The sequence below is a fragment of the Branchiostoma lanceolatum genome, chromosome 6 (genome assembly GCF_035083965.1).
Source record: "Branchiostoma lanceolatum isolate klBraLanc5 chromosome 6, klBraLanc5.hap2, whole genome shotgun sequence".
NCBI classification, from domain to species: Eukaryota; Metazoa; Chordata; class Leptocardii; order Amphioxiformes; family Branchiostomatidae; genus Branchiostoma; species Branchiostoma lanceolatum.
In genome coordinates this window covers 14,192,138-14,216,660 of record NC_089727.1, presented here as the reverse complement: position 1 = coordinate 14,216,660, position 24,523 = coordinate 14,192,138, and the positions used below count along the sequence as shown (strand labels likewise).

Sequence of the window (24,523 nt, the reverse complement as noted above, 5' to 3'; positions counted from 1 at the left end):
CACCCGTGAGTCACACATCAGACGACAATGTTAGAAATATCTTAGTGATGATCCGCCACGGTATTACGTTGGCATGAAATGAAGTCGAACAGGATTTAACTCACAGCCAGATATGGTTGATACCCCCAAGTTCAGATAACTGCACCTTACGGGTGTTCGAACTATGTTGCGTATTGGCGAACAGCATACATCTTACTATCAGTAACTTAATTTTGTATATATTGAGAATTAGTTTTCAGCCATCTACAGCATCAAACACAGAAACAAACAAACAAGCAAACAAACAAACAAACAAACAAAGTGTTTTACTTCATTATGGCTGATTTCAATTTTGAAACAGTTCTGAACACGGATCTTGATAATGCGTGACTGTGTTCGTCGAGGTCCAAGATGGCGTCTGCGGCAACAAGCAGGTAGCTGGAAGAGTCTAATATGATACGGCTGGAAATGTGTGTGCAACTTTTTCAAGATTAAAGAGTAACATTATAAATGAATGAATCATTCTTTTATGACGAAGTTTGTTCAGGCAAGTACAATGATAACGATGGTGAAATCACAATAACTCTTACGAGTTTCATAGGCAAATACAAAATAATAAAAAATGCCTACTACATGTACTCCCTTCCCTACACAGTTTGAAGGCTAACCGGCTAGGTAGCAGACTGATTAACTATCTTCCCTTTCCTCACGTACGGGTAACGTCATGTAGACACAAATTGCAATTTCGTCTCCGTGGCAACAGTATTGTCGTGTGACGGGAGGGAAGCAAAAACCTTACTACAGAGAAAGCGACGATACAGAAAACCCTCACACACTTGAAGAGACAAGGACGACATGGCCGAAAACGTTGATATGGAGGTTTGGGATGCACAAATGATCGGGAATTCAAAGGTCAATACTCAGGCAATAGCGGATAAGGAACCACTATTACTGCAGAAGGAGAGCGATAACAGCATCAGGGAATCGGTACCGGTACAGACTGGTTCATCCTGCGGCGACCAACTGGAGAAACGTGATGAAAGTAGGAAGACAGCCGGTACAGGGGCTTAGTTTATCTATACGAAGAAGTAGTTGTAGTTTAGATTAGTTGACTGGAAAAAGTTGCAAATTGTTCATTATTTCTGAGTTGCTTTTGTGTTTGCATGTACATGTATCTGTAAATTTCATTGTTGTTGGAAATTCTAAATAAAGATTTAAAAAAAAAGAAGTAGTTGTAGTTGCGATCGGCCATGTAGTTACGTATACATTGACGGTTTGTTAGGCCCCGTCGCCATTATGTTGGACACCCATCCTTCGATCACGGGGACAATGCAATTGCTGTCGAAAGTTAGCAGCGGGCCACCATTTTTAAAGACACAATGACTACATATTTGGTGCTTCCTTCTTACTAGTATAAGATAGTAATATGCTAAGCTACGTTTTGTGCCGCCATTATCATAATATCAACTGATAATTCGTGTTATCGCGTAACGTACATGTATGTTATCGTTTTCTCCTTCAAAGTGTTCTGACAATTGAAAATACAAAAAATTAAACCACGCAACAAGTTCATATCGTTAGCTAAGTATTTTAGAAAATTTTTGTTACAATATCTTACCTCAATTGTCCTTGACGGACGTCAACAGCTATTAGCTATATGCATCATGCCCTATGTATCCTACGGTACAAGATAAACGGAATCGTTTGTTTGTGTATTTCATGGTAAAGTGACTTGTATGTTGGATTTATACGGTCACTCAGATGACGATTGATATTGTTTTCAGTTTGCAAAAAAATAAAACGCATACAAATCATGAGCGAATGTATGGTAATGGATGGAATAGCCCATTCACTCAAGCCTAATTTACAATTATGATTTGGTCTTCGCGACCGGAAATTAGTCGACGTCCCGTCCCATGAAGTAGACTGTGCCCACGCAAATTGAACATGTGGAAAACTGTTGCAAGTGATCGTGATAACCTAAGCATTCGCTGGAGGCCTTGAAGAAGTCGATAAACGGTCGGAAGCCTATCGAGAGTTCGAATTTGTGATCCAAATGCTTAAACGATTAAAAATGAAAATAAGCTTTACAGATGCTACTTATAGTTAAATACAGGGTATGCCAATTAGCTAAAATTCTAAGGAATTTGTTTTAACGTGGACCGCCGCCCAGTTTAGTCGGATAATTTGTTAATGATTTTGTGCTAAATGGTACTTCATTACTTATAGTGTCTCCACCTGCGGCGGTTCGACGGAAGGAGCCTCCACCTCAGCCGGCGGATGTCCCCTGCCGCCCGCCGGACCCGCTGTACGTCAGACGGGTAGGACAGAGGTTTTGGTCTACCAAACGGATCCTTGAATGGCATAGACAGGCACTGCGCGCAAAGAAAGACCCAGAAGCAGTTTTGAAGCCTGTCAGAGAATATGGCGAAGAGTCTGTTTTGACGGATGCCGAAATAGGAGAGGCAGGATTGAAAGACCATGGCCCTACAGAATCAAACACAGAGCCGACAGCGCAATGCGGACATTGCCAGAACGATGAAAAATACGGGCATTACCAGAACGATGGCGAGCACGGACATTACGAGAACGATGAAGAACACGGGCATTACGAAAACAGTAAAGAATACTCGCATCAAGTGAACGATGAAGAACACGAATATTACCAGTATGACAAAGGACACGCACATTACAAAAATGATGAACAACACAAATGTTACGAGTACGATAAAAAACACGCCCATTACGAGAACGATAAAGAACACGCACATTGCGGGCATTACGGGAACGATAGAGAGCACCCACTTTACGAGAACGATGAGGAACATTCGAACTTGTCCACACATGTTTATGCCGATCTACACCCCGACTTTCTGGCAGCACAAGATGCAATCAAACATGACTTAGCTCAGGCATTCTATGAGATGGACATCTCCCCTGCTGATGAAAAACAAGAACAACCATTTTATAAGACGGATGTCACCGCTGCCAAAGACAAGCAACAACAAGAACAGCCCTTTTACGAGATAGATGTCGCCTTAGCAGATGAGAACAACAAAAAACCCTTCTACGGGATGGACGGCGACCAACTGGGCCGGCCAGCTTCATCAATGAACGCGTACGAAGATTTAGATCCCGATTTTCTCGCAGCACAAGACGCGGTGTGCAGTAGACACCAAGCCAGTGGTGAGTAACCTACATATCATTCACGTTTGTAAATCAAGGTGTCCGTCACAAAGCACATGATACACTTTTGCTAGGCTCCGTCAATTAATGTGGAGCAGGAAAAGGAATGATTCAGATGTTGTTCAAATTTGATAGTTAGACAACAATTTTAGTACATCTATTGTAGACCTATTAGTAGATAAATACAGTATAATTTTCTAATTGTTCAAGGGTTTCCAAATCGTCAGATAGAAACAGATTGATACAGATACCATCTACTAACACAATTCCACCAGGGTACATAATTCCGCCACCCTGAAAAGATACGTCCAAACAGATCTCCAACCCAACATCCCACAGTATAATGTACTCCTGTATATCCAAACTGTGCATACCTGGGGGATACTACACTAGAGATCTAGATCTAGTTTTTCAAAGTGGTGGATTTATGTAACCCGGCGGATTAATGTTGATGGAGGTTAGATTGTACATAAAAATTGGTATAGTATTACTCCCATGATAGCAGTTTGTTTGTTGTTCCACAGTATCTGACGGCAACGACCCGGGGTGCCGTCAGAACTGCCGTGTGTTCTTCAGGTCCCGTCCAGTGTTCCTGGTGGCTGTTTGTGTTTGCGTCATCACTGTTGTTATTACTGTAACCATGGTCGCCGTAATCTTCAATCAGCACAACTTACTGAGTATCCACCCTGACGAAAGTATGGTGGTATGTTGTTAGTCAAATCTCTTCCCTGGAATATGAGATGATTGCACAAATTAATATAACAAACCTGATACCTCCGAAAGAGATGTAGAAATGAATGTGCACATGCTGTCATATCCATCAATCAATATTTATTTCAGATCATAGAATAGGTTAGGCACAGCTTTAAAACAAGGTAGACACGGTGTGGAGATGTACTGTACCTTCATTCAGCAAAACTGACTAAAACCTCAAACGTTGGATGGCAATCACTAGCCACATGAAGACGTTTGTTGGAAGGTTAGAATGAAGGTTAGAATGTTTGGCACATGGAAGAAAAACTACTATTCAGAGTCTATCAAACGAGTGGTACAGGGTGTAATTCGATAAATGTGACTTCCACACAAGTTACTTGTAACGTTAACATGACGACTAAGGTGGGGAAATTCATCTGCTTACTACCAGAGAGGTAGACTATCATAGGAAGTTTTAGATGACACGATTTGTAATCATACAATATCAGATGCGGGATTTCTTGTGTATACTACATGGTATAGTATGGTATCAGTGTTAGTTAATAAGTTATGGTGTTTTTCTTATTACAGACACTCACAAGGACGTCCACATTTCCAACGACGTCCACATGTCCAACGACGTCCACATTTCCAATGACGTCCCTATTTCCAACGACGTCCACATTTCCAACGACCTCCATATTTCCAATGACCTCCATATTTCCGGCATCGACCCCCACAACGTCGTCTACACATCTACATGTGACGTCACATGCTACCTCTGAGAAAACAGAGAAGACAGGTAATAATCGTGGATCTGTAATTCCATCCATTAGGACAATGTACTGTTATTTTGGCATCTACTTATTGTTCATTATCTCTTACAGATTGGTGGAGAGAGTGGACCCTCTACATCAGACAGTACTTCCAGCAGAACAAGAACGCCGCCATGGGTTTGGAAGAAAGTTGTCGTGACAACGAGGTTGTGATGACTCTGCTGGAGGACAGGTTTTTCTGGCCCTTTATATGTCAGTTCTGGGACACTGACAATGTCCTTCCACACACGTTGGCCAGGGCTGTAGCCTACTGTATTTTATACGAAAGTTTTAGTGAGAACACGGAGTCACACGGTCTAGCTACATACGGCGAGTACCTATCTGACTTGCTGGACGTGTTGGAGGCACTGTCGGTCGCGAACAAGACGGACGAACCTCCAAATAATGACCTCATACAAATAGTACTATTCGAACATCTCCTGTCAGACAATGATGTTGAAGCTCTGGTCAACCTTTTCCCATATCTGAGAGTGATGAAGCATCTCTTTGTCGCCAACTGCGGTATTTCAGGGAAAGCAGCAATATCACTAGCTGGTGGGCTTCACCTGCTGGATTCCCTGACCAGACTGCATCTGAGAAATAATAAAATAGGAGATGAAGGGGTGAAAGCAATTGCAGAGACTTTTCCACACCTAAAAGAGCTCCGCATTTTGGACATTGCAGGGAACTCAATAACTAACTTGTGGGGAATAGCCCTGGCCAGAAGGCTGGTTTACCTGCAGCAGCTACAGTATATCTACTTGCAGGAAAATGAGCTGGCGCTCAGTATCTCCGCACTGGCAAAGGCGTTTGGCAACATGGCACAACTAAAACAGGTCAATCTTTCGCCCATCACGTGTAGAGCCGTAAACTTCCGCATGGCGGCGGAACAGGTACGAGACGCTGCCCACACGCTTGCAGGACAAGTACGCAGCTTCGGGAGCATTTTGCTATATGATGGCTCTGCTGCAAGTAGAGGTGATTCACTGGGACTGAACACATCGTGGCAACGAGCTCAACAGAAACTAACAACGGGAGTTTACATATCAAGCGGACAGCTGAAGGTGTATATAAAAATCAAGCTATTGGAAGGGTAATAAAACGATGCATTATAAACTTGAACACGAATACCCCTGGTGCTGAACGCTATCCAAATACAGGTAAACACATCTGTCCCTGAAACTATCCACACACGGCAGCTGAACATATCTGCCCTTCGTGCTGAACACCATCCGTCCACAGGTAAACAAAGCTGTTCCTGGTGCTAAGCACTACCCACTCACAGATAAACATGCCTGTCCTTGGTGCTGAGCACTATCCACACACAGGTGAACTTATCTGTTACTTTTGCTGCAATCCACACACAGTTGAACATGCCTGTCCCTGGTGCTGAACACTATCCACACACAGTTGAATATGAATGTCCCTGGTGCTGAGCACTATCCACACACAGTTGAACTTATCTGTTACTTTTGCTGCAATCCACACACAGTTGAGCATGCCTGTCCCTGGTGCTGAACACTATCCACACACAGGTGAATATGAATGTCCCTGGTGCTGAACACTATCCACACACAGTTGAGCATGCCTGTCCCTGAACACTATGTCTTGAGTATAGTTGTATGTACGCAGCACTTCCTGGAAGTACGAGAAGTCAAGAAAGTAAGAAACAAATCGACGAATATTGAATGTAACTATTGCTGAACACTATCCACACACAGTTGAGCATGCCTGTCCCTGGTGCTGAACACTATCCACACACAGTTGAACATGCCTGTCCCTGGTGCTGAACACTATCCACACACAGGTGAATACGAATGTCCCTGGCGCCGAACACTATATACACACAGTTGAGCATGCCTGTCCCTGGTGCTGAACACTATCCACACACAGGTGAATATGAATGTCCCTGGTGCTGAACACTACCCACACACAGATGAACATGCTTGTCCCTGAGCACTATCTCTTGGGTATAGTTGTATGAAAGCAGCACTCCCTGGAAGTACAAGAAGTCAAGAAAGTAAGAAAAATAATCGACGAATATTTAGTGTAACGTTAACGTTAACGTTGGTGAAAATTATTGCCACTGTCTAGCAACTTGTGGTAATTTTCGTGTTGTCAAGTAACGTTACAAGCTATGAACAGTCTTCAACAGCGGTATTTTTCCGGATGACAGTCGAGTATACTTTATACGTATTGATAGGAGTTGAAACCACGCAGTTACATTGATTTGGCCTACTCAGCCCTGCTGGACAAAATAATCGTCACACCATAGTTAATTCACATCCTAAGATTCTCGTACATAAATTGACAGAATAACTTCTTCGGTCTTTTTCATGTTGATTTATTTCAATAAAGATATTCTCAAGTTTCATGTCCTTTAATAGTTACAGACTAAGCCGAATTTTTGCAAAAAAATATCTGAACAGCTTGTTGCTTGAAACGCGAGGTCATGTTTTTCTTGCGAGGTCATTCTTCATCCGGGACATTCAGCTGCTGGGTCAGTGGAAGAAACGAAATTATCATACAACGGTGTGGTATAACGTACCTAATACCGTATATATCAATATAAACTTACTTTATTTTCATACAACTGAAGTAATTTGATTAAAATTATAGATAGAATATGTATCAGTGCCTCTTTTTTTCAATTTTGTTGTCACAATTTTGAATATTGCTTCGAGTTGAAAACCTTACCTACCCTTCACTCTTGTAGTGGTACGGTCCAAGGGACATTTTCGCGGGAAAATCGACCTTCCTCCATTTCCCTCCCTGGTTTTGCCGCCATTTCGTCTTCCTTTCGCAGAGATACGGAGCGTTCTACATTCCAAGAAGACATCCAAGTGTTGCCGTGACAGAGCTCAAGATGTTAGGGAGTGGTGTTTTACAGCGCCAGCCGCTGTCGGAGACACTGAAGGCGAAGTACGTCGGGTTTGCGCGCACGTTTTCTGGTGTTTCATTATTCTGTGTTCGGCAGCATGGCGAATAATTTTGGCACGGTGCATGTTGTGGTTTATGTCGTTGTTCTGTCCAACCAAACTGTCAATCTTAGAGCCTTCTTGAGTAAATGGGCTATCCTGGAATCTACGGGACTCAGGTCTACACCCATGACGGGGAACTGTATGACGCCACGGGGAAAATATTATGTCAGGATAAAAAGGGTGTATGTCCTCTCCCCCTCCGAAACTTTCAAAATTCTAGTAGGTCGAGACTATTGACAGGATGCTCCTGTCCATAAGAATTTCTTGTCAATAAGACTTCTTTGCACTAAAATGTTTGGGCTCTATTAACAGGATGTTCCTGTCAATAAGAATTTTTTCGCAGGATGTTCCTGTCAGTGTCAACAAAAATGTTGTTTTTAAGAATATTTCGGCACTATAATTTGACAGGATGTTCCTTTGATAATCTTGTGAATAGCACCTAAGGACCCTGTATGGGCACTATTATGCAAATGGTGACAATTGTGAGGCAAGAACTGCGACAATTGTATACAAGCCAGGGGCCTTCACCTTGACACTGCACATGCATATTTAAATCTACGAATGGGCTTATTATTTGTTAATGTTCGTGAGCAAGAATAATTAGCAAGAAATTAGAAAAATGTTTGAATAAAGAATGCAGCAGCTGGGATTTGAACAGCTGCTCTTCTGTATACTAGGCTTGCCAGGCGAACACTCTACCCTCGTAGCCATCGGGTTTCTGTAAAAACCGGGAGCCCGGGGGGACCTGCGGGGCCCCGTTTGCGGACGAAAAAAGTATGCGGAGTGTCTTGGCTTCCAACTTGCTTCAGTGTGACGCGATGTGACACGAATACACACAATCATACAGTGTACATTAGACAAGGATATTATTACCTATCAAGTATGAATAGAAAACACGTAGTAACCTGGGTTTTCCCATGTGTACTAACATTATGCTTAGTGTTGAGCTATGCATAATTCTATAGAACATTTCTACCCTGCTGGACGTGAACCGCTGGTTGGTCGAGAGGCAGCAAGTTGCTTTTTATTACAGGCATTGTACCCTCCTGGGTGCCCTGCGGGGCTCCGTTTTTTTTCAGAAACCCGGAGCCATCGCACCAAAGTTCCAATTGGTTGTTTACTGATTCAAAGATATTCCTCCTGTCAAGAAGCCTTTTTTTTCCTGGCAAAAATTATAGCCATGCCATCTCTGGTATCCTCCTGTGTATTGAATCGCTCTTTGATCCACCTTGTTTTGGTTTAGAAAAAGTCCCAGACCTTAATGAACTATACCTCATGAAACATGGGTGTTCCCACAGATTATTTAGAAGTCCTCGTAAGAGCATGAAGCTTCAAATGGTTTGATGCATAGGATGACATGTAAAAGGCCTGGCTATATTAATGCCCTCTACGCGAACATTGTTAATTTGCTAGAACAATGAAAACTTCTTTTCTTGCCTCAGGTTGACTGAATTAGAAGAGGACTTCAGTGAGGGCAATGTCACTGAGAAGGTATGTATACAGTCATGAAAATCTAGAACTCATGAAAATCTAGAACTCCATCACAGACACTCTTTAAGTGATGGGAAAAAAGTTTGAATCAAATTTTAGCAACAAGATTCAGTCAAATTTTGGACTTGTTACAAAATTCAGCTGTCTTGTTATGAAAATGTTGTCAACGAGTGGCGTCGCGATGGCGCAGTGGCAGGATGTTTGGCCCCTAAACCCAGAGGTACTGGGTTCGAATCAAGGGGTTCCCTGATTTGTCCCGTTAACGTTGTGCCCTTAGGGAAGGCACTTAACACAACTTTCCTCACTTCACTCAGGTGAAAATGAGTACCTAGCTTCGGTTAGGGACGTCCCTCGGATAGGACGTTAAATGGAGGCCCCGTGTTTGAGGAAAGCCACACCTTGAACATGTAAAAGAACCCACCACACTTATCGAAAAGAGTTGGGGTCCTTCTCGGTGTGGGTGGATCATGTAAATCTGTCCGGATATGCAGCTTGTACTCTTCAGTACAAACCTGGTGTGTTACGCCTTGAGGCGGTTTACCGGGTATGCAATACAAACAAATCACAAAAAAACAAAAATGATTGATTCTACCATAGCTTTACTGAAAGTCCTATCCCAAAAAAAGTGTATGATGACTGTGACTGCAGCTTGAATAATGACATGTGTTCATCACTGTTTCTCAGGGTTATATCAAGAAGAGAGCCTTGCTCTTGAATGGGTTGATGTCTCCAGACGACCACAAATTCATCCTGAAGCTGGAGCAAGGGCTGAAAGACAAGTCACTTCCTGAGGTGTGCTATGGGAAAATTTTCACACATTTGACTTAAACTGTTAAAGAATGAAGTTTTTGGCCGTGTATTACATGTCTCTATGGTTTCAGGTACAGACAATATTCCTTTATTTTTATGTTGTGTTTATGGAGTATGAAATTGACCCATCAGTTTAGGAGAGGGTACAACACTTCTATAAATATAACTAGTATACATGGGCCAGCTTTGACTTGAGCAATATTTTTAAGTCAACAACTATTTCTAATCATGAGAACTTGAGAAGTCCTTGCTTTTGCTACTTGCCCTTTCTTTTCTCAGCTAAATTATTGTGATTGTGTGCTGAAAGTACATGAACATACCATTCGCCATAGTTGTATCGTTCGACACAGTCAATCATGTACACCTAATGGCTATGTCTTTGCAGAAAGAATACATCAAGGAAGTCACAGAAGTGCTGGACAAGTACACTGCAGAGTCTGTCAACCAAGACTCTATGGAGTGTGAGACAAGTGAGGCCAACGGCAGTTCCTCCAAGGAGACTGTGGAAAAGGCAGAGGCATGTAGCAGTGAGGATAGTGGCGTGTTGACCAGCAGTGGAGATGAAGAAAAAGGACCAATCCCTGGAACTAAAAAGTCTCCAAAATCCATCAAACAAGAGAAAGGAAGCGATGACGGAGGTTTGTGGAGCTTACTGCTTAGAAAGTACTTGGAAAAAAAAAGAGGTTTTAGAAATGACTTTTTGTGTAAGTTTGATGTTTGCCTCCAAAACAATGACAATACTTTTTTTGCGTGTGTTTAAGTCTGCACTGCATATCGACTTCATTAATTTTTGTCTAATTTTTTTCCTTCAGTGTCCCCACCAAAGAGGAGAAAGGGAAAACTGAGTGGTAATGGCCAGCCAACTATCATGTCCATGTTTTCAAAAGTGTAAGTACATTTTGTCTGTACTGCATTTTTTCCTGCAATTTTCCAGAAGTAGTAGTATCCAGTATTTTGATTAAACTGCTGCCGGGGTCCCTGACACGGGTGGGCAGCAGCCCTTCAAAAATATTAATGGCAGTTCCTATATACCGTTGTGGACCAGAGATAATATGATACACAGTAACTCATTGATTAATACCGTATAGTTATGCGAATTTGACAATTAGACATCAACTGAATGGTAATCTCAGCTGTACACATTGATATCACACTTAACTAATTGATAGACAACCCTGTTATTTGGTGCACAGCTCTCAGAAAAGGAAGGCAACTGATAGCGGTACTGATGTTGATTCTTCTACAGAGGGAGGAAACAAATCAGAATCAAAGGTAAGAATTTTCCTCTGTTATGGGAGAGATGTCATGGACAGGATTTTGTGTCAAACCATTTCTCAGTACTGTCTGTTTAATTGTTCAGTGTTACCACTCTGCAGGGTTTATACATACAATGTATGTACAAAAGTTGGTTCCCTTTCATACAGTCTTGTAACAGCTGTTTTGTTTTTGATCAACCTCATTTTTTTTCCTTTTTGATATGTACCAGGTGGAGCATGAGGACAAGAAAGTAAAGCACGAAGATCAAGACATGGACTCTGATTCAACTGGGTATGTAAGGTTCATAATTATGTATGATATTTTCTACAAAATGCAAAGCTTCTTGTTAAGATCAAGTACTCTTTTTGTAATCAGTGTAAAGCAACTTGTGAGCTTTTGTCTTTTTGTTCCAGTCCTGAGTTGAGAAAAAAAGAGACAACTTGTTCTCCACAAACACCAAAGGTATTTATGATGCATTTTTCTATATGTCACACAAGTTACAGGAGAATAACAGGTATGAAACCACAATTTCAAAACGTACATGAAATGTCCACAATGTCAAAACGTATAAGTATTGGCTATCTCTTTCATTTTTAGAACCTTTAAGAGTTACTGTTTTCCTAGTACAGTTAAGCATCAATAGTAGTCATGCCTTTACAAGATTTCTAAGCTTTAAAAGGCTGACATACCACAGTACATGGTTGTGGCACCCTCTGAAATGTATTCTGATGCACATATCTCTCTACTGTATCCTGTGTGTGATAGGCTCCTCCAGTCAAGTGTAAAGAGTGCCGTCAGCTGCTGGATGACCCTGACCTTCGCATGTTCCCAGGGGACCCACAGGATGCTGTGAGTTGTAGTTAGTCAACATGTATCCCTCCCTACCATCAATGTCTTTCTGTTTTACCTTCTGCTGGTTCGGTTTTAGTCCAAGCTGCCTAAAGAGACAGTGGATATTACTTAATACTTGAGGCATATGAGTGTATATTACAGTGTGTTACTGCTAGCCCTGGTAACGATTGCAATGAAATTTGTAAGTAGGACATCAAAAACAGTTTTACCTGTTTTCTGTTTTACCTTCTACTGGTTCGGTTTTAATCCGAGCAGCTCTGGGCAACGGTTTTTCCCTTGGAATTCACCGGAGACAACAGAGTGAAGAGCAGGCTCTGCTTTTGTAGACTTCTTTGTCGTCTTCCATGTTGGATCACCTGGCCTCAGGCTGTTAAGTCACCTACAGTCATAAGTCTGACTGACAACCGAGAGGATGCAGAAGACAATTACAAATTGTACAAACCTGTGCAGGACAGGTGTAGTTGTCTCTGCATCCCTCGTTGTCAGGCAGACTGCCCACCCTGAGGGAGATGGAACTTAGTTGTTCCTGTGAGTCCCTCCCGAGTGTACTTCGGCCAGGGATAGCTATAAACAGTTAGACTGAGGATCGTGCCGACGCAAGGGATTAGGGGAGCTTCTTTCTTCTTGGGAGCTACCAAAGAGACAGTGGATATTACTTAATACTTGAGGCATATGAGTGGATATTACAGTGTGTTACTGCTAGCCCTGGTAACAAGGGCAATGAAGTTTGTTAGTAGGACATCAAAAACAGTACTAGCTCTGCTTAACAGTTGCAAAAGCTGAGTAATGATATACAATTACAACATCTAAAGTCATTACATCAATATGTACACTTATCCATTACCCATTTTAAGTATTTATCTCCTTGAAGATTCCCTGTTCTCAAAAGAGTCCCTTGTTTACAGGTTGATGAAGTCGAGATGTTGACAGACGAGCGGTTATCTCTTTTGGAAGAAGACCAGGAGTATGGCACGTACGACGATCGGCCGCAGCACAAAATCACCAACTTCAGGTAACAAGACCTTACTATTTCCATTTCATGTCTATTAGTATTATACATCCCCCCCAGAAATCAAATTTGAGTAGTTTTTAAAGGTCACACATATTCATGTTTGACCTTATTTTATATTCGCAGCTTTATGCATACATCAAGTGTAGCTGTTGTCCCAGTTATTATATTTGCCATGCACTTTATGTGGCAAATGTATAAAGATAAAAAAGTGCTGGTGTGGGATTGCCTTCTATGTCTAAGGAAAATGTTGTTAACATTTTTACTGATTGATGAGGACAACATGAGGTCCTTTGCTAGCAGAATCTAGTTGCAATAGAAGAGAAAACCATGGTAAAGATTATGATAAATGTATTTTTGTTGTTTCTAGTGTGTATGACAAGAACACCCATCTGTGTGCCTTTGACACGGGGCTGATTGAGAAGAATGTTGAGCTGTACTTCAGCGGAGCCGTCAAACCAATCTATGATGAGAACCCAAGTGCTGATGGTCAGTTTCTTAACACATTTAAGCAGTTACTGTCAGTGTGTGATAATTGTTTTACCATTAATTTTATTATTTTTGTGTGTCCTCACGCTTCCCAGTAAGACCATGTGTAGTTAAAGATTAAGGAAGTCCATTTCTCACACAAGACTAGCTACAGACAAAGTAATCTTGATTGAAATCGTGTATGCAGATTACATTGTTTCTTGCCTTTTTCTATGTTGAGATTTTTTTTCTGATTTTCCATAAATGTAGGTGGTGTGTTAGCAAAGAGCGTGGGACCAATCAACGAGTGGTGGACAGCAGGCTTCGACGGCGGAGAGAATGCGCTTATTGGTTTCACTACAGGTACACAACACATATTTAAATCAAACATTTGACATTTTCACCTTTGAAAGAATCAAAATTACTATTAAGCTGTCATAATAATTCAAAAGGCATTGGTTTACAATCTTGTATAATCATGCATGTTATGTTAAAGTTGTGATGTGTACATGTACCAATTAAGGGTTTTGGTACAGTTCCAGACTTAGTCTGGTACCATGACAAAGTAACCTGTGGTCTTCACTGGTGACAGGAACATGAGTTAACAGTTAACAGAATGTCACCGCAAACTTAAATGTATTCACATTACTTACTATAAGTTTATTCAGGTACAGTACAGGTACATTGGTGTTCCAGTATACTGTACAGGTACACATTGCTATGTGAAAGTCTATTGAATGCAGCTTTTGTTGTTTTCTCCAGCGTTTGCTGAGTACATCGTGATGCAGCCGAGCGAGGCGTATGCTCCCTTCATGGACACCATGTGGGAAAAGATCCACATGAGCAAACTTGTTATTGAGTTTCTGGTCAACAACAAAGAAGCTGCTTATGAAGACTTGCTAAACAAAATCCAGGTGTGTTTCTTTGTGGCACAAATACAAAATACAACTGTGTGAAGATGTTAGAAAGTCTATACAAAAGATAGAGATTTTCTAAATGTTAGATTTATCTGTTTGGTTCTCATTTCTCTCTGTACTTAAGATAATACAGTATAGTGTCATGAGAATGTTTTTGTTTAAGTGGCAGATGATTTGTAATCAAGACTATCTGAATGTTGCCAACACAATTTTGAAATATTCAACTTGGTCTTGCCTCTTGTGTATTTGAAGAAATGACACAATTTGCTATGATTGCAAAGGTTCATGTCTTATATTTTTATCGTTGTTTGTTTCCTGCTGCCTCCTCTGATCTGATCATAGACTATTAATGTTCATGAGGTACGTTAATGTTTCTCTCCTGACTGCATGTGAACATGTAGTGATACTGGACTGGATCAAATACTCTGTTCTTTTGACTCAATTATTGAAGGCAGTGCAGTGCTAGAAATTGTTACTTTCAACAATGTTTGAAGTGCTCACAAAATCTGTTGTAAGAACTTCATTCATGGTTTCGTCTCTTGACATGATGTTGAAGTTTTCCTTTCCTACTTGTTATGACTCTCTTTCTCTTGTAATATGATATATTCAGTGTGAAACTTTTTGATAGTTTTATTTTCTCTTGTAGACCACAGTTCCTCCACAGAGCCTGCGGGTGACATCCTTCAGCGAGGAATCGCTGCTCAGACATGCACAGTTCGTCGTGGAACAGGTCTGTTATTCAACTGTTGCATATTTAGATTTTTGAATTGACTGCAATCTTTGGATAAAGGTGTCCTACTAATACTATTTAGAACTCAGTCAAAGCATATATGTGGCCTTAAAAAATGTTTCAAGCATTTTGTCATGCACCATTTTTATCCGTATCTGATTGTAAGCAAGTCTCTGAATAATTGACAGGTGGAGAACTTTGACCTTGCGGGAGATGCGGACGAGGCGCCCCTCCTGACCACGCCCTGCATGAGGGCGCTCATCAAACTGGCAGGAGTCACGCTGGGCAAGAGGTGGGGCTCCAAACTTGTGTTTCAGACTTAGACCTCAGAGAATTCTAGCAAAATGAGAATAGAACCTGACACTAATATGTCTTCCTTACCTTTTTGGTACTGGACTGGATCAAATACTCTGTACTGTTCTTTTGACACAGTTAAGACTTTATCTTTTTTCCACTAAATGAACGACTCGCGTATTTAGATATCATAGAGGAAAAGTCCTATGCCATTGAAGAGAAATCAATGCTATTTTGTTTTCCCAGTGTGTACATCGATATCTGACAGGTTCTGTTAAAAAAATTAAATGTATTTTCAAGCTGCAGTATATATTCTTGAAACAATGAGATATTTTTCACTCTACCATCAAAACAGTTTATTGTTGTGACACAGTAATGATACATCATGTACATGCTTGTTGTCATGTGATGTACTGTTTTTTCTCTCTTAAAAAGGCGAGCTGGAAGAGGCGGCATTAAGCAACCCAGGAAGGTCAAGGCCAAACCCATGCGACAAACCAAGGTGACTTTTTTGTTCATTTTGTTTTTATTTGTTGTGTTATGATTTTTTTCCTGATAGCAGCTATAGTACATCTGTCCTGTATTCAGCACATTATACATGCCATACATGTAGTCTTGTAGATGTTACAAAAGGTATTTTCTAGACTGAGTGTAAATGTTCTGTTGAAAAGAGTGTTTGTGGGGAGTTACTAGTTCTTGTTGACTGTTGAGATAAGGAAAAAAACAGAAGAAACAGTCATTACAAATGTACTTGAGTTGTTTAAATGTTATGATGCATAAGATGTTCCTTATATTCCCAGGCCACCACAACCAACTTGGTGTGCAGCATCTTCGACACATTCTTTAAGGACCAGATACAACCTGGCGATAAGATTGGCGGACCGCGCAGACGACGCTGCGGTGTCTGTGAGGTTTGTGTGACTTTATTTACATACATTTATAAAAATTTCTTATTTTGTATTATGTAAACAGCGTATATAAAAGTGTGGTTAATTCTGCATTTGTAATTGCACACAAGAAGTTCAACATGGTAATGAGAGACCCTTTTATTCTTGATTGTCAGTAGAAGACAGTTGACATGTTTCTCCACCTGTTGCACCTGCTACAGCTGTGTCAGCAGGCCGACTGTGGCACCTGTGTGGCCTGTAAGGACATGACCAAGTTTGGGGGAACCGGCAAGTCCAAACAGGCCTGTGTCAACAGAAGGTAAGTCACATATGGGAACACAACAACATATACATGTATGAATATGCTTTGTGGTGATTTCATTTTGCGGTAGGAAGAAATTGAGTGTTTGCTGTTGCTTTTAGTTTGCAGTGAAGAGGTATTGTAAAAACCACGAACATTAAACCACCACAAACTTAAACGCATTTACAGTAGCTTCTTCGAATTCAGGTTGGGAAGTCTTCTGAAAATCACGTTCTTGTGACTCAACCTTCATGAAGTTTTAACTCCACACTAGCCATGAACAGAGAGGGGGGGATATGACAGTTTAGGTTCACACCTTTTGATTCCCAATGGCTAGTTCAGCAGGGAGAAAGTTAAGGGAGCACACCCCAATTTATTTGGGGTTTCAATTGGAGGCTGCGCACCCTCAAGTCTAGGTACTGTCTCTTCCAGGGAATTATTCCGAAGTAAATCAACTGTGTATGGGGTGAAAGCATATCCCTTCCGCTACAAGACCAACTTAGTTTTGTTTCTTCAACCTCTCTAATTTGGGTAAATTGTAAGAAAAAATCATAACTTTCATGTCAAAAATGATGCGCAAAATTTGGTATTTTCGCATAGGATAAACCATTTATCTTCACTGTGAAGTGCATGGCTGTAACTCCTGGCTGTTGTTGTGTTTCTCTGTACTGTAACAGGTGCCCAAATATGGCAGTGCAGGATGCCGAGGATGATGATGACATTGAGGACGACCTTGACAAGGAGTTCAATGCCACCGTCGGACACAAGAGGACGCACTTCTCTCCCAGGAAGAAGGTCAACAGCAAGGTGAGTCTCCAACAGTTTTTCTTACAAACTGATAAAATCTGTTGATTTACAACCTTTTTTGCCAAGCACTTGAATGTCAACAGCTGCATCTAGTTTTTTTAAATTTTAGGAATTCCATAACTAGTACTTTGTAATACAATGTAGTTACGTGGCTAAATGATGTATTCTGAAACTTGTTTTTTTCATTGTAGGTGAAAATAAGCTGGGATGGAAAACCACTCAAGGAGGAGGGGAAGAAAACGTTTTACTCTGCTGTCATGCTGGAAGAAGAAAAGGTGAAGAAAAATCATTCCCATTTTGACCATGATTGTATATTGTACATGTAAGTGCCTTTAGTGTAACACACTGGCATGGCTTTGCCGGCATGCTATGACTGGGTATACTAGAAATTAATTGACCCTATTACACCTACCCTTTGCATATATCTAACATCTACTAATATAATTCCGCCACCCTGAAATGATATGTCCAAACAGATCTCCAACCCAATGTCCCCCAGTACAATGCACTCCTGTATATCTGAAGTGTGCATACCTGGGGGGTGCTGCACTAGAGATCTCTCAAACCCACTGTTTTTGTGGCAGATTTATGTAATAACCTGGCGGATTAATGTTAATGTAGGTTATATCTTTTACATGTTGAAGAATAGAAAATATACTTTTCAAATTTCAGATAATTCTTCAAAGAGTTCTTTCAATACAGGAATCATAACCATGAAGTTCTGATGTGCTATGTTGCAGATCGAGACAGGAGACTGTGTGACAGTGACATCTGAGGACCCCACCAAACCTCTGTTCATCGCCAGGGTCATGTACATGTGGGAGGACAGCGGGGGGGACATGATGTGCCACGTGGGATGGTTCTGGTGAGAACTCCTAACAGTACTGTTACACAGGACTGGATAGTTTGAGAAGATACATGTATGGTATAGGAGTGGAGATTTCCGTGTTAATGAAATAATTGGGGAGAAGACAACACTGTGGTAGAAGTGTTTATCGCATCTGGAATGGTGGGTTTTGGTTGAACGTTTTTGTGCTCCTGTTGAAATAGGGGAACTACGATACAGTATCATAACCAGTCTGTTGTTTGAGAAGCCTATAGTTTTACTTTTAGAGGAGAAATGTAGCCTAGCACTGATGTCTGGTCCTTTCTCCATCAGCCGAGGTTCAGACACAGTACTGGGCGAGACGTCCGACCCACTGGAGGTGTTCCTGGTGGACGAGTGTGAAGACATCCTCATACAGTTTGTCAAGTTCAAATGCAAGGTCAGTTTCCATCCACCCATTCCTTCTGTGGAGTGATATGTTATCGTTCCTATCAGGACATTTGTACTAAGTACAGGAATGTTGTCCATCCAGGGCCTTCTGTACATTTCTTAGATGAGGATGTTGTTTTTTTTGCAAGGCCAGTGTTAATTAGTGCTGTGAACAAGAGCTGTACCTTTAAAGTAATTTACATGTAGGTATAGGTCTGGTATAGTTAGGTTTAGGTCTGGACCTGAGCGTCCACTGTACCTGCACTACCAAAAATGCAATTTCTTGTATTCTAGTTTTTTCTTACATACAGAAAAATATTACTTCATGCAAGCAAATTTTTCTGTATTCAAGAAAAAGGTTTTGTCCACGAATTAAGCAATTTTTTACTTACTGAGCTTTTTCTTGTAGTAAGAAAATCTTTCTTATAAAAATGACCTTGGTTACTGCCGGAAAGTAATTCTTGCAGTAAGATTTTTTTTCTATGTATATTCTTGATTCAGACACATGGATCTGAGGTTCTTATACTAAGAATTAATTTCTCACTTAAAGGCTGGTATTCTTGACCAAAACTTTACTGCCTAGAAATGGTTTCTTACTGCTAGCTTTTATGTTCTTACAAAAAGAATGCATTTCTCTTCTTAAGACCAAAATTCTTGATAGCAAGAACTACTTTCTTATTTCTAAGATTTAGGTTCTTATACCAACACGTCTTTTCTTACTTCAAGACCAAAATTCTTACAGCCAAGAAATCCTTTCTTCTTTTCAAATTTTTTTTTCTTATAACAAGAATGCATTTCTCTACTTAAGACCTGCAATCTTAAAACCTAGAACTGCTTTCTTATTTTCAAGATTTAGGTTCTTACACTAAGAATATTTTCCTCACTTCAAGACCAAACATGCTTATCGCTGAGAAATGTTTTCTTACATCAAGATTTATCTTCTTACATCAAGAATCCTTTTCTCGCTTCAGGGGCAAAAATTGTTATCGCCTAGAAATACTTTCTTACCTCTAGAGCTGATCTTCTTATACAAAGAATATTTTTCTCACCTCAAGAACATAATTCTTGCTGCCTAGAAAATACTTTCTTACTTCTAAGATTGATCTTCTTACAATAAGCATACTTTTCTTGCATCAAGAGCAAAGATTGTTTATTGCCAAGAAATGTTTTCTTACTTCTAAGATTAATCTTCTTACATCAAGAGCACAATTCTTGCTACCAAGAAATGTTTGCTTACTTCTAAGATTAATATTCTTACACCAAGAATATTTTTTCTTATATCAAGAGCACAATTCTTGCTACCAAGAAATGTTTGCTTACTTCTAAGATTAATATTCTTACACCAATGATACTTTTCTTATATCAAGAGCAGAATTCTTGCTACCAAGAAATGTTTTCTTACTTCTATAATTGATCTTCTTACAACAAGAATGCTTTTCTTACATCAAGAGCAGAATTCTTGCTACCAAGAAATGTATTCTTACTTCAAAGATTAATATTCTTACACCAAGAATATTTTTCTTACATCAAGAGCAGAATTCTTGCTACCAAGAAATGTTTTCTTACTTCTAAGATTAATCTTCTTACATCAAGAGCACAATTCTTGCTACCAAGAAATGTTTGCTTACTTCAAAGATTAATATTCTTACACCAAGAATATTTTTCTTACATCAAGAGCACAATTCTTGCTGCCAAGAAATGTTTGCTTACTTCTAAGATTAATCTTCTTACAACAAGAATACTTTTCTTGTATCAAGAGCACAATTCTTGGTGCCAAGAATTTTTTTCTTACTTCTAAGATTAATATTCTTACACCAAGAATACTTTTCTTACATCCAGAGCACAATTCTTGCTGTCAATAAATGTTTGCTTACTTTGAAGATTAATCTTCTTACAACAGGAATACTTTTCTTATATCAAGAGCACAATTCTTGCTGCCAAGAATTTTTTCTTACTTCTAAGATTAATATTCTTACCCCAAGAATACTTTTCTTCCACCAAGAGCACACTTCTTGCTGTCAAGAAATGTTTGCTTACTTTCTAAATATTAATCTTCTTACAACAAGAATGCTTTTCTTACTTCAAGAACACAATTCTTGCTACCTAGAAATGTTTTCTTACTCTTAAGACTGATGTTCTTACAATAAGAATCTCACTCCAAGAGTTACAGTTAAAATGACATGTTGATGGCTTAATATTTCTGTAAATTGTGGAGTCTGGTATAAAAAAATGACATTGGCAAAGCTTTACAGTGTATTATTTCAAAAATAATAGGTATAATAATAATATACATTATATACAATATTGTTGTACAAATACCAAAACTAATTTTGATACAAAGCCTACTGAAACTGAAAGGACATAAAGATTACAAACTGCTATGTAATTAACATGCTATATGATTTATTACATATGATATATTTCATAATATATAATTCTTTATCGTCTTGGAAGGTGGTGTAGAGCAGCCTCATCTGACTTGGCAGTGTTAACAGATGATCATCTTCGACTATGGAAACCAAACCCTTCAAACCCATTTCTGTTGACATTGGCATTCCCATTGGCATCTTCCAACATCTGGGGGAAAAATGAAGACTATGTTATTCATTTTTACTTTCTGAGTTGAGCTAACTAACTTCCAGCTTCTAGATGTGAAAGTTCCAATTGAATTGATTTCTTCACAAAACACATCATATGTTTTATCATTCTTTAACCTATCCATATGTTTTCCAGAAACAATACGTTTAAAATAGTCCACCCCTCAGAGGTGGAATGTAATCTTCCAATGTGTGCGGATCGCTTTTTGATTAAAATCTATTAATTTAAAAAGATGTTTTGAGTTGGACCCAAAGAGGCTATACTTATCATTATCTCTAATGCTTGATGCTTTTGACGATTAAACCATCCAGGGGCCCTTTGACTTTTTTTTTTTTCATATGATAAATAAAGTTGAGCTGATTTTCATACAGTCGGGTGGGGAGGGGGGCACTTACCTTTTCCATACTGCTATCCAGTGTTTCCGTGCAAAATTTGGCATCTGCTGCAGGCTCAGACCATGATCCCCATCTTGTATATGTTCTCTTGTACCTGGGTTTTGACTTTGAAACCGACTTGAGTCTTCAATTAATACAAAATAGAACTAGAAGTGAACAGCACTTGAAGGCATGAACTTCTCAGAGCTTTGGCCCTGCTGTCAACTGCCTGTGGCATTTGAAACCACCAATCAGGAGTTAGGAAAAGATCACATGGCAAGTGTTGCCATTGGTCAAAATTTTATGCAGATATTTGCTAGAACAATCAAGATTTTTAAAGAAAATTTAACTTGGCTTCTATTTCTTGCAATAGCCTCATCTTAGCCAGGAAACAACCATTATATTATACGAGTTCAAATAAGAATTTCAAAGCATTTCTTGTATTTCTTAAAGTATTATTATCAAGAAAAACAAGAAATGCATTCCTCAAAGTTTCTTGATACGAAAATCAAGAACATTCAAGAATATTATTCTAGTTATGACTCGAACTTTGTCTTCTAGTTTAAATATCTTGAAAATTCTTGTTTTTCTAAGCAGGATACCCCAAGAAAGGCAAGAAGAAAATTCTTCTATTTTCTTAAACATCCCAAGAAAAGCAAGAATTTTTTTCTCAAAGGTTCTTGATACGAAAATCAAGAACATTCAAGAATATTATTCTAGTTATGACTCAAACTTTGTCTTCTAGCTTAAATATCTTGAAAATTCTTGTTTTTCTAAGCAGGATACCTCAAGAAAGGCAAGAAGAAAATTCTTCTATTTTCTTAAACATCCCAAGAAAATCAAGAATTTCTTTCTCAAGGTTTCTTGATACGAAAATAAAGAACACTCAAGAATAAAATTCTAGTTGTTGCTTGTTTTCATAATCTTGACTTCTTGTTTTTTCTTACTACCAGAAAAAGAAGATAGGGGAGAAAAAAATTCTTGTATTTTCTTATACATGGCAAGAAATAGATTCTCCATACAAGAAAAACAAGAACTTTTAACTTCAATTTCTAGAAAATTCTTATGAGAGAAAATCCTTTCTAGAAATTATTTCTTTATCTAAGAAAAATAAGAAAATGTTTCTTGTTGTGAGAATTTACAAGACAAGATTCTTGGAATGGTCCCTTGTGCTTTTCTTATTTATTCTTATCATTTTCATGGAAGTTCTTCATTCAAGAAAATTTGTCCACGAATTAAGTAAAAACAAGAAAACTAGAAAAAACAAGAAAAATCATTTTTGGTAGTGTGTATCTGAACAAACTACATTTAAATATGTATCGGTGGATATTGTTTCTCTCATGCATTCTTGTCTGTCAGTCAGAATGACTGTGGGTAAAGTGGGCCTACATTTCTACTTTGTCTGACTGACTGAAGAATGCAAACGACAACAACACCCTTCCTACATGGGTTTGTACAATTTGTATTTTCAGACTAAACAATGTAAATACAGGTCAAAACCTGTACCTGAATGTGTTTTAGATACACAACCCAAGTGTTGATAAGCTCTCTGTTTCCTTCTAGGTGATCCTTAAGACGTTTGATAAGGACTCGTTCTTCAGTCAGGGAGGAATGGAGGACCCTGACCTTGACTATCCCATCAAGGAGGACGACGGCAGGACTTTCTTCTGTCACAAATGGTGGGTTGTCTTCTAGACTCCATCCTGTATAATCTTTACTACACAGAAACCGGTGCAATGGCCGAGTGGGTAGAGTGTTCGCCTTGCACACGGTAGGTCGTGAGTTCGAACCCCGGCCGGGTCATACCAAAGACTTTAAAAATGGTACATACTGCTTTCTCTGCTTAGCACTCAGCATTTGGGAAAGAGTATGGAAGTTAAACAAACATCACTACCAGCGGACTAGCCCCCTGCTGTAGAGACTTGCACAAAGCTGTGTGGCCCAAGGGCTGAGAATCGGAGATGGGCGCCACCATATGTTCCACTAAGTGGCGTGGGAGGACTTTTTTTTTTAACACAGTAACTTATGTCTCAAGCTGAAACTGTACCATGTCATAAATATGCTGTCGCAGGCTTATGTTGCACATTGAGATTTGAGCAGTTGAACATCTTTGTGATTTATAGGTATGATCCAGACCATGCCAGGTTCGAGGACCCACCGGTTCTAGAGGAGGGAAGTGGACACAAGTTCTGTCCACTCTGTCTCAGGCTTGACCACAGCAGAAAGGTACACCCTTGGACCATTGTGTCTTAAATGATATTGTTTTAATTTTTGATAACTGTTTCAAATCAGGAAATTAAAAAAGTCTTGGAGCCTTTTAAGTTGTTGGGTTTCAGCAGTTTGTAAGTTGCTGGGATTTAAAGTTTCTACACAAAATGTATCAAATCTGTAATTTTTCTTAAAATCTTGTTTGCAGTCAGAGATTCCCATCGTTAGGGAACAGGTAGACGATGGCACAGGAGATGACAATAAAGTCTACTATGGGTAAGAATTTCAGTGTGTATTTAACATACATCAGTAATGTTCATTAGTATATTATTAACCTATTTTTTTGACAATATAATTGATTTGATATTGTTCTGATTCTTGTCTGCATCAGATGTATACTAAAGCTGGCTTAATGTGTTTTCCACAAAAGTGTGACAATATCTAAATACTATATCCTTAAAGAGAATGCCTTCTGAAACTGTTGTTTTATCATTTATCATTTTCATCATTTCCTCCAACAGTTTATGCCAGAAGGGTGGATTGGAATACAAGATTGGTGATGATGTGTTTCTGCTGCCTGACTCGTTCTCTTTCAGGTAAGCTTGTGTTTC

At 39.5% G+C, this 24,523-nt stretch overlaps 1 protein-coding gene and 1 long non-coding RNA gene across 2 annotated transcripts in view; one reads left to right on the top strand and one right to left on the bottom strand.

The window, feature by feature from the left end:
- The first annotated feature begins 7,406 nt into the window (after positions 1 to 7,406).
- LOC136436716 (DNA (cytosine-5)-methyltransferase 1-like) overlaps positions 7,407 to 24,523 on the top strand; it is a 25,908-nt gene continuing 8,791 nt past the window's right edge. Inside the window, exons 1-26 of the mRNA XM_066430930.1 lie at positions 7,407 to 7,595; positions 9,097 to 9,145; positions 9,830 to 9,937; positions 10,341 to 10,593; positions 10,768 to 10,843; positions 11,149 to 11,227; positions 11,442 to 11,503; positions 11,626 to 11,674; positions 11,978 to 12,061; positions 12,970 to 13,076; positions 13,444 to 13,562; positions 13,812 to 13,904; positions 14,304 to 14,455; positions 15,105 to 15,188; positions 15,377 to 15,480; positions 15,918 to 15,984; positions 16,283 to 16,393; positions 16,591 to 16,688; positions 17,348 to 17,477; positions 17,669 to 17,752; positions 18,218 to 18,342; positions 18,637 to 18,742; positions 23,268 to 23,383; positions 23,828 to 23,930; positions 24,121 to 24,188; positions 24,434 to 24,508. Coding sequence (XP_066287027.1) covers positions 7,540 to 7,595; positions 9,097 to 9,145; positions 9,830 to 9,937; positions 10,341 to 10,593; positions 10,768 to 10,843; positions 11,149 to 11,227; positions 11,442 to 11,503; positions 11,626 to 11,674; positions 11,978 to 12,061; positions 12,970 to 13,076; positions 13,444 to 13,562; positions 13,812 to 13,904; positions 14,304 to 14,455; positions 15,105 to 15,188; positions 15,377 to 15,480; positions 15,918 to 15,984; positions 16,283 to 16,393; positions 16,591 to 16,688; positions 17,348 to 17,477; positions 17,669 to 17,752; positions 18,218 to 18,342; positions 18,637 to 18,742; positions 23,268 to 23,383; positions 23,828 to 23,930; positions 24,121 to 24,188; positions 24,434 to 24,508 — 2,558 coding nt within the window. The 5' untranslated portion in view covers positions 7,407 to 7,539. The remainder of the gene's footprint in view (positions 7,596 to 9,096; positions 9,146 to 9,829; positions 9,938 to 10,340; positions 10,594 to 10,767; positions 10,844 to 11,148; positions 11,228 to 11,441; positions 11,504 to 11,625; positions 11,675 to 11,977; positions 12,062 to 12,969; positions 13,077 to 13,443; positions 13,563 to 13,811; positions 13,905 to 14,303; positions 14,456 to 15,104; positions 15,189 to 15,376; positions 15,481 to 15,917; positions 15,985 to 16,282; positions 16,394 to 16,590; positions 16,689 to 17,347; positions 17,478 to 17,668; positions 17,753 to 18,217; positions 18,343 to 18,636; positions 18,743 to 23,267; positions 23,384 to 23,827; positions 23,931 to 24,120; positions 24,189 to 24,433; positions 24,509 to 24,523) is intronic.
- On the bottom strand, positions 19,866 to 22,996 carry LOC136436718 (uncharacterized). The gene is made up of 2 exons (XR_010756072.1): positions 21,726 to 22,996; positions 19,866 to 21,309 (listed from the first exon to the last, which is right to left on the bottom strand). It is a non-coding gene; the product is annotated as an uncharacterized lncRNA (long non-coding RNA).